The 15,074-nt window shown below is 45.7% G+C and overlaps 1 protein-coding gene, 1 non-coding gene and 1 pseudogene across 4 annotated transcripts; 2 read left to right on the forward strand and 1 right to left on the reverse strand.

Moving 5' to 3' along the window:
• Nucleotides 1-712: 712 nt before the first annotated feature.
• LOC130211155 (uncharacterized) lies at nucleotides 713-3,736 on the reverse strand. Of its 3 annotated transcripts, none has more exons than XM_056441812.1 (6): nucleotides 3,198-3,736; nucleotides 2,917-3,104; nucleotides 2,498-2,820; nucleotides 1,482-2,380; nucleotides 902-1,371; nucleotides 713-801 (listed from the first exon to the last, which is right to left on the reverse strand). In XM_056441812.1, the coding sequence occupies exons 4-6, from the start codon at nucleotides 2,191-2,193 to the stop codon at nucleotides 730-732; spliced, it is 1,254 nt and encodes a 417-aa protein (XP_056297787.1). In that variant the 5' UTR covers nucleotides 2,194-2,380; nucleotides 2,498-2,820; nucleotides 2,917-3,104; nucleotides 3,198-3,736; the 3' UTR covers nucleotides 713-729. The 3 variants fall into 3 exon arrangements, with proteins under 3 accessions (XP_056297787.1, XP_056297788.1, XP_056297786.1); XM_056441813.1 differs by having other exon boundaries at nucleotides 1,482-1,670; nucleotides 1,758-2,820; XM_056441811.1 differs by having other exon boundaries at nucleotides 1,482-2,820; nucleotides 2,917-3,736.
• A 4,484-nt stretch (nucleotides 3,737-8,220) lies between these two features.
• Nucleotides 8,221-8,398, forward strand: LOC130211425 (U2 spliceosomal RNA; annotated as a pseudogene).
• A 270-nt stretch (nucleotides 8,399-8,668) lies between these two features.
• LOC130211433 (U5 spliceosomal RNA) lies at nucleotides 8,669-8,781 on the forward strand. Its single transcript, XR_008835060.1, has one exon. It is a non-coding gene; the product is annotated as a U5 spliceosomal RNA (small nuclear RNA).
• The last annotated feature ends 6,293 nt before the right edge of the window (nucleotides 8,782-15,074 follow it).

Genomic DNA, 15,074 nt, shown 5'->3' on the forward strand with positions numbered 1-15,074 from the left:
GCACAGGTCTGGTGACGGTGCAGGTGGCAGGTTTTTTTTAATGTGATGGTCGGACAAGTGGCAGTGGTGGTTGAGGCCGGGACAATGGTCTGATTATGTCCGTCCTTCCCTTCAGCACTTTAGTCCCTGCAGTGCTGGGTGTGGGCACATACTCCATCAGAGGGTAGAGGGGTGGAGGGAGGACTGCCGGCTGGTGTGGTGCTGGAGGGAGGTCAGCAGATGAAATTGAGGCCGTTTTTGTGACCATAGAGGACTGCTTGGTGGCATGCAGGTTCAGGAGGCGCTCTTGATGGCGGATGAAGTCCCGTACAGTTTTTACATTGATCTTTGGCAGAGGAATGCCTGCTTTGCACAGGATCGGATCCTCTACCAGAATCCGGTGTTGGACTCTCTCGTACGCCTTCAAGATGGTGCTCTTCTCAGGACTGCTGCGAGATCCGTGAGGCGAGCGCAACCACAGCAGTTTGACCAGCGTGTACATCAGCCTGTTGTGCTGAGCGCTGATGTCCTGTTGAGCTGGTGCGTAGCGCTTGGCCATCTTCAGCCTCTGGACCACAGCAGCGTCAACAAGATCGTCCCTCTTTGTGCGGCAGTACAGGGTGTTGCCCCAGTGAGTTCTGTACAGCTGGTTGAACTGCTGCGGCTGCTTGTCATGCTCCTCCACTGCATTCCAGGCTGCGAGGACCGTGTTCCTCTGCTCACTGGAGAGTCAGCTTGTCCTCTGTCAGGCTAATTTCCACCAGAGCAGAACTTTTCCAACCGTTCAAAGCCAGGAAGGGGGTTTGGACTGCAGGCATCCTCCTGTTGAAAAGTGGGCACATAAATACGGTAAGTTCAAATATGCACATTGTCCAGAAGTCAATGCATTACATTTAATTCTACCAGATCCACAGTTACTCACAAAGGCCGGAGGGTGAACAGTGGAGGTTTCATCGTTGGTGAGCTTAATGTGGGACAGGTTGCAATCCAACACATCGGCATGTGCTTCCCCGTCGCTCTGGTACGCCTCGTCTGCCTCGAGGTCTGGATCGGGCTGCCCATACTGAACCACCTCCTCCTCCGGACCAGGTCCATCATTGACAATGTCCTTCAGAGAGAAGGGTTCAGATTCCCCCGTGCTCTGGCTGAACAGGTATTCCAACCCTAGCAGCTCATCTGAAGCAACATTCGCAGGGGCCCGGAAATTCTCCTCCACAGTCTCTCCGAACAGCTGCCGACAGCGGGTGTTGAGGCGGTCGATGAGCGGGGCAGAGTAGGTCCTGTGGTGCCGTCCTTTGCCACCAAACACGGCATCTGAGCTCCTGTCTGCATTCCAGCGGGCAATGCCACTTAACAGGTAAACCTGATAGGGCCGCGCTGCACAATGGGGACCTGAGTCGAGTAGAATGGAGCAAAGTTCAGCTTTAATGCAAACTTCACATACACATAAGTACACAGTTGGCACCAACATCACCTCTAGGGCAGTAAAACCTTCCATTCACCTGGAATCATGTGTGGCAGAGATTTATGAAATCCTTCCAGACTGTTGCTTCCACGCAGACATTTGTAATAGGGCACATCCACATTGTTGATGGTTGTGGTCCGTGCCACCCGATACATGTTGATGTCTGGTGGATCCTGGAGGCACTCCAGGTGTCGCTGCTGAGCTGCCCACATCTCATCCATGGCCTCTGTAAATACACATGCATACAGTTTGTTATGTTCAACACTATCTGTATTAATGTATAATAACTTTTTGTGTATGAGGTGTTTTGTACCAGGTGTTTTGAAGAGGCTCACTCCGCTCTCGTCCAGCCCAGCGGGACCTTTCAGCTCCTCAATGGCCAGGTGGATGAGCCGGAAAGTCTCCTGGGCACCAAGTGTGACCCTCCTCACGTGGTGCTTGAGCTGCTCCCTGGATATGTAGCAGCGGACAATATCGTGATCCGAGACCGACTTCAGAGTGTCCGGGTCCTTGGCTCTGGCCGCTTTGATGAGCAGCTCCAGGTCCGAGCGGTTGTAGGCCAGCACTGCACCAGCGACAGCAGACTTGAAGACGGCATACTTGCAGTGAGCCTCTGTCCGTATGGCTGCGTCAAACCGGTGGATCCAGTGAAAGATGTCCAGGCGTACAACCATCCAATGGTCCACCCAAGCCTTGAACAGTCTCCAAAGCTGTTGGAGCCTGAGACCGGCAACACCCACGGTCCACATAGAGGATCTTGGGGTCAGGTTGGTTCGCCATCCGGAACCGCTCCATGACTCCACGGCACATTGGCGTCAGCTTTGGAGTGGACTCCTCGCAGGTCAGCACAAATGAAACTATCTGTGAGTGTTCGTTCCCGATGCTGGTGAACCACTCGGCTGAGCCTCGACCTTCCCCAGACAGCTTCTTCACCACCTGCAACAATATGTCAGGTTTCATACTGTGACCTCTGATAGACTCTAGTGATTTGTGATTTTAATCATGTTTTGCATCATACAGTATGGCATAATGGAAAAGGTTAGATCAACATACTTTCTTGGTGGAATCCATTTTCAGCACGATGCCAAAAGTGGAGAGGATCTGGCTGCGGTAATCCTGCACATTGTTGGCCTCTGCTAGCAGGACGGCGTGGCGCAAGAGCCGTGCGGAGGGGAGCTCTCTTGGAGGAGGTGGCGCCTGGAACGACGAGACGATCCCTCCCGGTTCCACTAGTCATGAGGAGTGTGGTGTACAGGTCCTTCTGCTGAAGGTACTCCTCAACATGGTTCTCCTGTATTTGCCGCCACACCTTGACCATAGTGTTCCCTTCGGTCCGGTCCCTCAGAAGACTCACAACGCTCTTATCAACACCACGCCTGTAAGTAAATTCACAATCAATATGGGGAGGTTGATTTGAGGGATTATTTTTAAATTAGTCTGTTAAATGCACACATTGTGTTCAGTATGCTCACTTGCTGGTCAGGATGGCGGGGAACTGAGCTTGATGAGCCTCGCTGAGTTGGGTTAGAATAGCCTGGTCCCACGCAAGCCACCGGCCCACTTTTCCTTCTCCGCTCCTTGCCGCCTTGGTGCAGGGTCCACAGCACAGGACCTCAGTGAACACTGTGTACCAGCTGGACACGTCACAGATGTGGCGTACCTAAAGCACATATCATTATGATAAAAATATCCATATAGCAGCATCTGATTTTCTTTGCTTCTATTGTATTAACACAAAGGAAGTGAGTTGTACCCGGTGGTGGTAGCCAGACTTGTAGAGGTGCACATTCTGTCCTGAACCCACAGTCACCCCCACGAGGACACTTCAGGGAGCATCTCCAGACTCCAACAGGGCGCCACACAAAGACGCGGCTCCGGAAAAAGAGGTGTGGAGTTGGCAGAGCACCCTTGACGTAGCCAGGAGGTTCTGGTGGATAAAACCACATGCGGTCGCCTTTCATCACCCGTCTCCTCTTCAACTGGCCAGTGCTGTCCTTGAACATTTGAACGGGGGTGAACAGGCCTCGTTCAGTGTCCTCCTTCAGCCAGGACACATCAGCACATGGGACGCCATTGGGGTTTTCCCACAATCGCACCCAACCCTCCAGCTCCACCTGCAACACAGATACAAAATGTAGTTATTGTTAAAAAATGAAACACATTTTTTAAACTGTTTGTCATTGTCTGAGTATATCACTTACAGGGGAGTCACTCTGAGGTGATTCCACGGAGTAATCCGGACCGCTTGATGTGGACGGGGTCTCCGTGGGCTGCCTGCAGGACACAAGTTGTTTCTGCTGGACAGCGTGCTCAGGCTGTTTCCTGCGGGCTCAGGCTGTTTCTGCTGGACAGCGGGATCAGGCTGTTTCGGCTGCTTGGTCCCTTCTGTAGGACAGGAACCCTGGGAATGGCTGCTAGTCTTTCCCAGACGTGCAGCCTCTTCAGAGTTGAGCAAGTCTAAGAAAATATTGTTTAGTGTTATTGTATTTTCTAGTAAAAGTTTTGATGTCTCTTACTTATGTATCTCTCTCACCTACCACAGCCTGGCTTGCAGCAACCAGTTCAGCCTCATCATTTGGCCATGATGACACATCACTGTCGATGTGGGCCTCAAGCAGACTGGAGACTTGTGGGAAGCTCTCTGCATCCTCAGTGAGGAAGTCCTTCACCCACTGGTTCCCCACCTTTCCCTTTGTCTGTGGGTTTGTTGTCTCCAGTCTGTGCTTGTCCAGCATGCTGGAATCATATACATCAATTTAGTACTTGTATCATTAATATCACTGAGATAATGTGTGAAGATTAATAATAAACACGGATGATAGTTTTGTTGAAACATATATACAGATTTATTTTAAGCATGCCATATACATTGTACTTAAAATGCATGATGATGGTATTAATATAATAAAGATAATATAACATGCTTACTACTTCATGTAGCCCACATCGTTGGCCACGAGCCAGTGGAACGGAGCATTTCCATACTGGCTGAATGGAACCACCAGCTCTCCCAGGCACAGCTGACGCGATGGAGCGGGGACGCCTTCTGCTCGAAGGAGCTTCTCGGCGTGGGCCGAGGTCGGGTGGAGCAGCTCCTGTGGGGGGTTGGGGAAGACCTTTCTTTTCTCCCTGTAGTCCCGGGCCTCTTTGGTGGTGATGATGACGGCCTGTTGAAGATGTCCAGGAGCATCTGGGTTGACGATGCGTATGATGGGGTTCGCCATTTTCTAAAGTAACTGAAATACACTTGCAGAGAAACATCACGACAACAAAATAGTGTTATTATTGTTAGACGAGGTATTGTTATGTTATAATAATTAATTACTAATACAACAATGAATGTCAGAGTACAATAGGCCACAATATTGCCCTGATTACAGCTCCTCAGAATAGAGATCTCTGGGAGAGAGTTATTATAACGTTATAAACTCATATCATAATAACTCCTGGGCCGACGAGAAAGACTGATTCCACTGATATGTTATGGACTTTTCAGCTTGTTTTATGGTACATTCATGGCAAAAACATTCAAGTGTGCATGCAATCTTACCAGTAAGATATCAGAAATATGGAACTACTTTTATTCCATATTCTGTATCTCACGTCATATCCACAGCCTGGGAAGAAGTGCAGCCTTCCAGATAACACTGGAGACAAAAAAACACGCTGACAGAAGTAGTTGTAGCTCTTAAATTCTCTTGTCTTGGTTATTATAAACACTCCAACTACATGCAGGTGTTTCTCAAGGCAGGGAACAATGTAAACCTTCCAAAATACTGTCTGCCTAACTTCTAAAACACTGGATAATAGTTGATCAGCTGATTAGTGAGTGACGGGTTATTTATGGATGCAAAATTGAATTTTGCGTTGTTAATGACTGGAGAGATTGATTCTCTTTAGAGACCCGAGACAACGTAACCGGACCCGGCGCGCGCTCAAGCACGCGAACAGTGTGCTCAGAGTTAACGGGTTAAAACAATGTGGATATTGACAGGAGTGAGTATAGCAAATAAAATCTATACTTTATGAGGTATGTTATCGAGACGCTAACCGTGAACTAGTGGCAGGGCAAAGTCACGGCAGCTTGTTATGTTGAAGGATAGCGAGCTAGCTAACGACTCGGTCCACGACCAAAAGGCAGTTGGGAAAATTACGTAAACAGTGATGGTTATAAATACTGTGAAGAATATATGAATTCAGTCTCACCAGGAACACTGTAGTTCAGCGCGGCAGGTAGCGGTAGATTCAGATCGCTAAATTCGGATTTCTTCCGACTTAGTATTCATGTTGTTGCAGCTCGACTTGTGATTGGTCGTCTACAGTCGAATCCAAAGATCTGATTGGAAGTCTACAGTCGATCTGACCAATCACAAAACGTTATTGTCTACAGTCGCTGCGCACTTGACTGTAGACTTTGCACTACTGCAGACTGAGCTCTGCGAATTTCTCAAATGTAGAAATCTCGACTGCATAATTTGTGGTAGTGGGGGACTGCGTTCGCGCTCTCCCCTGATTAAAATGTGAAAAAATAAATATTAAGGTTGGCTTTATGAAATTAAAACAAACGTTTAATAATCAAAAGTTCAAACTTTAACTGCTGTGAAGCAGTGAATGATTTTGGTGTGAAATAGTCTCTTGGTAAAGCCAAATCAGTTCCTTCAATGTTATTGTTTACACTTCCATATATTAGTTTGCATTATATTTATTCACTGGTAAAATGTTTACTAAACTTGTTTTAAGGAATCTCCTCTTTTTTTTAGATTCTTTGATGTTTTCCTCCTGTTCCTGGTTGGATACTCTTATTCACCCTCCAGACCTGTCATTGAGTGTAACTGTGCTGTATCGTGCCTTTTAAAGCCAATTGTTGGTGGTAATGCTGGTGGTTATATTAACTCTTTTGGAACAATGTATTTCAACTGCAGGTGTACATCTTTGACACACAAGACTTCAGTGACTTCCATTTTAACATCTTTATAGCTGCAAGTGGAGTGGTGAAATTTGGAACAGATGGCCTAAAATTACAAACAAAGGACAACTTTAATGAAAGGAAGAAAATATGCATCTAACTAGTTAGTTCCCACATGGGTAACGAAATAGGAATAATGTGACATAACTGTTTGAGCTACAACTCATCCCAGCAGCAGATTATTATTGGGATACTACGCAGTCATGTTCGTCATAATGTTTATAGCATCTATGCTAATGACATATGTTGCTAGTTTTAAAGACTAAAACAAACCTGAAGCAATTAGAGACAAAATAACAGAAATATTAATAGAATGATTACATATGTCACAATACGAAACTACAACTTTGCATACTATTTGGAGGTAGTCATCTTGGTATTCAAGTTACAAGACACACGTCCATGTAACACTCCGCCCCCTCCCCACGATCAGGTGCTGTGCATGTCTGCTGTCAGCATGAAGAGGACTCTCAACACCCGCAAGGCAACAGGCCCAGACAACATCCCTGGTCGTGTGTTGAAGGACTGCGCAGAGGAGCTTAAGGATGTCTTCACGGATGTCTTCAACACTTCTCTGAGACAAGCTGCCGTTCCATCGTGCTTCAAGGCCACCGCCATAAACCTGTGCAAAAGAAACCCACACCGTCCTGCTTCATTGACTATCGTCCAGTGGCACTTACCCCCATAATAATGAAGTGCTTTGAACGGCTATTCATGACACACTTCAAAGTTTAAAACTAATACCCAAAGACCTGAGGAAACCGACATCCTTTAACCTGCCACCAGCCTATGCTTTTATTCAGATGTTTTTAAAGAAATATGAACTTGAGAAGGAGGACTTAAACACCCTTACTAATCACCGCTGTCTCATTTCTGTTGTGCAGGAGAGGGAACCAGTGAGCCCAGTGCGCGGGCTTGCCTTTGGAGAGCCATCAATGGTATGGCGCAACGTGAACCATCCTGCTCTTCCAAACAGACTCCGGGACCTGTCATGGATGGTGGCTCACGAGATCCTCCCAGTCAGGGCCGTAATGCACTCCCGGGGCATGTCTGCGAGCTCTACCTGTCCCCGACCAGGTTGTGGAGCCCCAGAGTCGGTGAGGCATCTGCTCTGGGAGTGCAGTGCTGCTGTAGACCAGTGGGCAAAGGCCGGCTCCTTACAATTCCCGTACTTGCCAGCAAGGGAGGTCCTGACAGCACAGCTGGTCCTGTATGGGGTGAGCCAGTCCACTCAAATTCCAGCTCAGGACATTGCCAAACAGCGGCTCACCCTAGTCGCCATTACAGATGCAATATGGACCGCCAGAAACTTGCTGGTAAGAAGACACATGCAGATCCCCCCCGTGGCTGTGATCCAAATGGCCGCAGCGACGGTCCAACTGGCCGGAGCTGCAGGCGACAGGCCAAGGACGCAGCCACAAAGAAGAATCGCCTCTGTGCCCATTCGGACGAAGGAGCCGGAGCCACACATACAGAGGTCAAAGCAGCAACGGCCTGACCCTCCGGGAGAGGCAGGTGGGAAGGAGCATCGGGTGAGGATCTCCTCTGAGCACCAGGACGGGAACCCGAGAGACCAGTTCTGTTTGGAGGAGCAAAATGAGTTGCCCGGGTAGGGACCCACCCCCCGCTCCTGCTCAGCAGAAATGTTATAACGTGTACCCTTTTCATGTATGTATTTCTAGGTGAAATTGAAAAAAAAAAGATTGTCCCAAACTGCTAAAATACAAATGTATATGTTTTAAAACACTATTTATTGTATATTTATTAATTGTATCGTGAAAAGAAATTGAAATCCTTTGTATGAGTATCAATAAATTTTTTCGAAAGAAAAAAAATCTGTTCTTATCAGTTTAATATCTGATATATCCTCTATATGAGGATAACTTATTAAGCAGATTTTTAGCATTGGGAGATGAAAAAGGAGCTTGCTTCATTCACTCCACGCATTGACCCGGTATTGCAGTATTGCTGGGAACGGTGCACCCTTCAAAAACATTGTTTAAAACAAAAATCCATGTATACTTCTTACTGATTCCCCCTCTAATGAAAGGAAAACAAATTGGACGATATCGCCCTATGTAACATGTTGGAATGTCCTCTTCATCATATGAAAATGGGTGTGGCGGTGGGAATACCTTCTTTAAACATGTTAGTGGGTGTGGCTTGGATCTGGAACACGGCACGTCATCCGAGGCTCACCATGAGATATCGGAGTGGGACAACTAGGTTACCTTCTGCTCTTGGCAGGAGGGCGGTACTTACTTTGGTTTCTCTTCATAATGCACAAGTCTTTCGCCTTTTACTAAAGACTTCCGTGGAGAGGAACACCAATGAGTTGAACTTATTTTTGTCTTGCTCTGTCGTTAGGCCGAGCCTTGTGCATTTGTGAAAAGAACGAAAAACAGTGCTTGGGTTAGTGCGCTGAGCCACTGCTCTGCCTGATTGAAAGAACTGCAAGTTCACACACACACACACACACTCACAGACATACCACACACACCACACGCGCACACAGACACACACACACACCACACGCACACAGACACACATACCACACTCACAGACACGCACACACACAGACATACCACACGCACACACAGACACACACCACAGACATACACACAGACACACAGACCCACACACTCACACACGCACACACTCACACGCTCACACAGACACACCACGCACACACCCACACACACACAGACACTCGCACACACACGCACACACACACACACGTAAACATGACATAGCCGGTCTTTTTCGCCATACAGGCCCGGCTATGGTTTAGATGGACTACCCTTTCCCGAGGTCCCACAGCTTTGGCAGTTAGGTTCAAACACTTTTAAAAAATCAGAAACAAATTCAGCTCACTTTAGATTTGAGATACACAGTACACAACTTCATACACAGCCACCTACTTATATGGTGGTATAGGCAGACATTTCTTTTTTGACAAGTGTGGTTTATAAGGACTAAAAAAACACTGTTGGGTCTTTAAAGGGACAATAACCCCGCCTCCTCATTAACATAATACACACTAACCTGACAAGACACAGTATTACTGGAACAGTCAATTTAATATCAAAATTAATCTTATTAGATGACCAAATTGGAGGCATGCACGTTGCCCCCCTCCAGAGTGAGCCAGTACGTGGATAAAGAGATGGATACATCTCTCCATCTACGCAGAGAGAACCAGCCAGTGACTGAACACCCTGGCTTCAATCTCTGGCTTTCATTAAACATGAAAAACACAACAAAGAGCTGGGGCGCTTTATCATTTAGTTTATTGATGTATCCAGACTTTAGTGGTTTGTAAACAATACTTTTTTATAGAGATGCACCGATCAGGTTTTTTGTGCCGATCACCGATCACTGAAATCAGTATCTGCCGATCACCGATAATACCGATCACTGAAATCAGTATCTGCCGATCCGATAATACCGATCACCGATCACGGTGTCGATTGAAGCATTCTATTTATTGTGTAGCATTATTGCCTAGGACTATGAGGAAATACATATATAAAGCAACTCAAACATTAAAGAAATTACAGATTTCTTTAAACATTTAGGACTTTTACTTTGAAAAATGTCCTAATTGATACATTAAAATTGTTTGATTGCTATTGTAGGATTTCAGATATGTATGGAACACATCTGCATTATTCATTTCCTGGAACTCTTGGGGAAATCTATATACAGGACTTTTTTTAACATACAAAAGTCTGACTTATTTTTATAAACTCTTCCTTGGTACAGTAAAACTGTTTTAATGTTAGCATAATTTAAGCTAAATCTCAGAAACGATCTATAAAGATACAAAATCAGTTCATTGTTTACTTTTATATGTTCGTGTATGATTTGTCGACATCTTATTTTGAAAAACGGATGTTGTTTCACGTGGTTCTTTCCGCTAACTTTGCAAAACCGGATGTTGTCACTTAAATCCTTCCGCTAACGTTATCAAAACCCTCTTAGCTCCCGATGGAATGTGTTTACCGTGAGCATCAGTCTCTAGGGGCTCAGACATGTGAGAGTCGGCTGAGTTGACCCAGTGATTCAACTCGGGGGACGGAGACGCCGCTCGGTGGTGAGGATCCCCTCTGACCTCTCACTCTGCGGCCTCGCGGCGATCGTCTCCGCTATGTGCGCGGCGATTGAAACGTCTGATAGTTCTCGCAGATGTTATGTCATCTGATCGATTGGTTTGATCGGCCGTTTTGAGAACGCCGCTCAAAACCGATAATGGCAATATCGGCCGATATGGATCGGTGCATCCCTACTTTTTTAAGATACAAACAATCGAGGAACAAGCCTATAGTGGGATGTAATCAATACTTTTTAAAGATAGAAACAACCGAAGAAAATGACAGAGCGAGAAAGAGTGAGACACAAAGACAGTGATAGAGACACACACATAGACACAGAGACACAAAGAAAGAGAGACAGACACAGAGACACACATAAAGAGAGACAGACATAGACAGTGAGGAGACAGAGAGACACAGTGACAGTGATAGAGACACACATAGACAGAGAGACACAAAGAAAGAGAGACAGACACAGAGAGACAGACAGTGAGGAGACCGAGAGACAACCAGAGAGAGACATAAAGACAAGGAGACACAGAGACAGACACAGAGAGAGACATAAAGACATATACAATGAGGAGACAGAGACAGTGAGGCGACAGAGAGAGAGACATACATACAGATAGAGAGACAGACAGTGAGGAGACAGAGAGAGACATACATAAAGATAGAGACAGAGACAGTGAGGAGACAGAGAGAGATATACATAAAGATAGAGAGACAGACAGTGAGGAGACAGAGAGAGACATACATAAAGATAGAGAGACAGAGACAGTGAGGAGACAGAGAGAGAGACATACATAAAGATAGAGAGACAGAGACAGTGAGGAGACATATATAAAGATAGAGAGACAGAGACAGTGAGGAGACAGAGAGAGAGACATACATAAAGATAGAGAGACAGAGACAGTGAGGAGAGAGAGAGATATACATAAAGATAGAGAGACAGACAGTGAGGCGACAGAGAGAGACATACATAAAGATAGAGAGACAGAGACAGAGAGAGAGACATACATAAAGATAGAGAGACAGACAGTGAGGAGACACAGAGACATACATAAAGATAGAGAGACATAGCCAGTGGAGAGACACAGTGAGAGAGACATAAAGACAGACACAGAGGGACATAGACAATTTGGAGACAGAGAGAGACATAAAGACACAGACACACATAGAAAGTAAGGATACAGAGATAGACATCAGACAGACACAGAGACATAAACAGTGAGGAGAGAGACACAAAGAGAGACAGAGAGAGACATAAACAGTGAAGGGACAAAGAGAGAGACATGGAGAGACAGACAGTGAGGAGAGAGAGACATGGAGAGACATAGACAGTGAGGAGAGAGACATGGAGAGAGACACAGAGAGATAGAGATAGAGACATAAAGACAGTGAGGAGAGAGACACAAAGAGAGAGACATGGAGAGAGAGACAGAGAGATAGAGAGACAGATATTGTTGCTTTGTGGCTTACCACAAACATAACAGTAATCGTTTGTAGTTACTTGTTGTCTGTTAAGTTCAACTTCACACTTTTCCTGTGTCGAGTCGTTGGTAACTCGAGGTTTCAACAGCATTGGAAGAGTTGGGCAACCTTTTGACGACCGGGATGCTTGTGTCTGACCCATGAGATGCTCCAGCGTCAGGTAGTACTGGTTTCACTTGAATCCGTCCTGGTTTCAACTGATGAGGCGTAATGGGGATGCTTGCATCATCATAATCATCATCGTCGTCATCTTGTGTTTCCGAGTCCGGTGTGCATTCTTCATCGGACATGCACTCCAGAAACTGGTAAGAAAACAAAGGATTTAAAATGATAGACAGCTAAAGACCAACAACAAACCACATGTGCTCTGCTCTGTGTTCCACTCACCTGTGATGGGTGTTGGTTATCATTTGTAACTCTTCTGAGGATTGATGCCAGAACAAACTGGAAGACATTTTGAATATATCGTACAAGTTTAAATACCACAGTTGTTCCTGTCAGAGCAATACAGAGATCTGGAATACATGAACATGCAAAAATGTCCCCTTTTATAGAGATAATTGTTGCCCATGTTTACACTTTTAAGTGTAACAGCTGGTGTATTGGAAAAGAACCTCTAGCATTAAACCATAAGAGATCTTGTCAGTACCAATGAGGCAAAATAAAACACTTTTAAGTAATTTCAATGATATCCCACTCTTTAAACTACTTAAACTTCACAATTTTGGAAATAGTTGATATAGCATCCTATGCTGTGAATTAAGGATTATTTGTCATAAGTGTTTCATTATAGAATGGTTTGTACATTTGAACACAGCAAATATACCGACCTAATACCCCAAGACGCACTTTGTACCAATCCACGAAATATCTTACCTCTGCATTCATAGCCACGCCACTTGGAGGATACAGGTCCCAAACATTGAACATACTTGTCCAAGGAGGATATTGTTGTGCACACCAGGTGATACTTTTGACACTGGTCCAAAAAAAGATTTGACATTTGATTAAAAAAGAACAAAAGAGACTGGGTGGACCGTCATAATTACAGATGTAAAAGGGTTTTAAAAAGATCCTGAGGTAAAGATATCTATCAAACTTCATGGAGGTTTAAGATATTCCATAGAGTTTGTACCATGTCATCTGACTCCAGAGATGAATGAAAGGCAGAATAGTGTTTAGAGTAGTTCACACAGTTATAGAATGTCAATTCTGACTGTCTAATGTCCTCATATATCACTGCCCCTATATACCATATGAGGTGGTTACACACACACACAGTAGTTACAGAAGGTTGATTCTGAATGTCTCTTGTCCTCATATAACCCTGTCCATCCAAACCATATGAGGAGACTACACACACATACACACACAGACGCACACATGAACAGGATTTAATGTTTTGTTCACATATAATGTAATTAAACTTAAGTTTAGACTTGCTTACCTCTTCAACCCAGTTGAGGAGACCAAGTTGTGTGAATGTTGGATTCAGGCCATCCACAGAGGTCTCAAGCTGGTCAGTTTCGTCCCTCTGAGCAGACTCAATCAGCTCACTGTTATCATCTGGAGCAGAAAAGGGGTAGAAAGAGACAGTAAATAGGATGTGGAACTGTACCATCAAGTGTTGTAATAGATGATCATCTCAGGGAATCATTAGCGTGAGAGGTCCTCCGCTCCGACTAAGTCAGTGCTCGGGCCCTTATCAAGAGGCTCTGGAATCCTTCTTTGAAAAGGCCCAAAAAATCCACTGCAGTGACTAAATGTGCACCCTTTGTGGTGGTCATGAAAATAAATGAACACCAACATGTTTCAAGTGTTTGAGTCGGTCGGTCTGGTCCCCCCCCCCCTGAAGCTGTAAACCTAGGGGAAACACTGACACCCATTTGTAGTAAGTGAGGTAAAGAAAAATTTATTCTGAGATAAATCGTGATTCTCTTTTGAAAGAATGACAACGCGCAGAAACTAAATTGTCAACGTTATGACTGGTAACAATTTTTTTGCTCCATCCCAATGCGCGCAGACCGGCGTCGGAGCTCTGCAGCAGAACAATCGATCGGCGTATTGAGCACCCCTGCATTCAAGCATTAAATAGCCGAGAGGTTTTTTCAGCGTGAGGAATTCGATGTGTGGCGGGAGTGCGTGAGATGAGACCGAAATGCCTGAGTCTCACGCTCAATGCGTGAGACTTGAGAGCCCTGATACTGCTAATCATCCTCTCTGCAGGCCCAGAGTAAACATACCATCAACATTAGCTTTGTGCTAGCAGCTCAGGGAGCAAGCTGCAGGTGATTCAGTCAAGACTGGTGAGGAGATGTGTGATGTAAGCTACAATGGCATGCTAACGTCAACCTTTTGCCTTGTTTCAAGCCACATAGTATGTTCACTAGCAAGCTAACGTCAGCAAACGAGCGCTAGCTAGCGTTAGCACGGTCGCTAACGGCAGCAAGCTAACACGCCATGTGGCTCGACACAGGCCGTGACAATGATAAAGCACGAGATAACACGAGCTAAACCACCACGTGACTCGACTGTCCTGAACCACAGGGCCTGCTAGCATAGCTCACCTCACACTCATCTCCTTCAGTCTTCACCACCTGGAGCGAGCTCCGCTTTATACTTACACATATAAATGGTGTGTATTCAGGTGAAAAGTTCGGACATACCATATCCACCAACACACACACACACATACACACACACACGCACACACTTCGTGCTGCGTGCATAGACAGTGAGAGGAGGAAACAGTGATTTTTCAGCAAAAGCAGCAGTCAGTCAGCAGCCCCTTGATAAGAAGCGTGTGTAGCACAGACAAGACGTTGATATCGTTAGAGAGGTGAGACTCTTCCGAACGTTGGGATGTGACCGTCGTCCTCGTGGGGTTTCGGGACGTGAGCTTTACGGCAGTTTGGAAAAGTGGTACCGTCGGCTTTCTTGAAGAAAACGGTGGTCTGATTTAACATGGAGTCCAATGGAGCAGTTGGCTGCGTTCACGCCGCTCTCAGGCTCACAGGAGCAAATGTGTAAATCTGTTGGATTCCACAGACACACGTCTACGACCGGCACAAGATTCCCT

This window comes from Pseudoliparis swirei, chromosome 20 (assembly GCF_029220125.1).
Source record: "Pseudoliparis swirei isolate HS2019 ecotype Mariana Trench chromosome 20, NWPU_hadal_v1, whole genome shotgun sequence".
In the NCBI taxonomy this organism is placed as follows: Eukaryota; Metazoa; Chordata; class Actinopteri; order Perciformes; family Liparidae; genus Pseudoliparis; species Pseudoliparis swirei.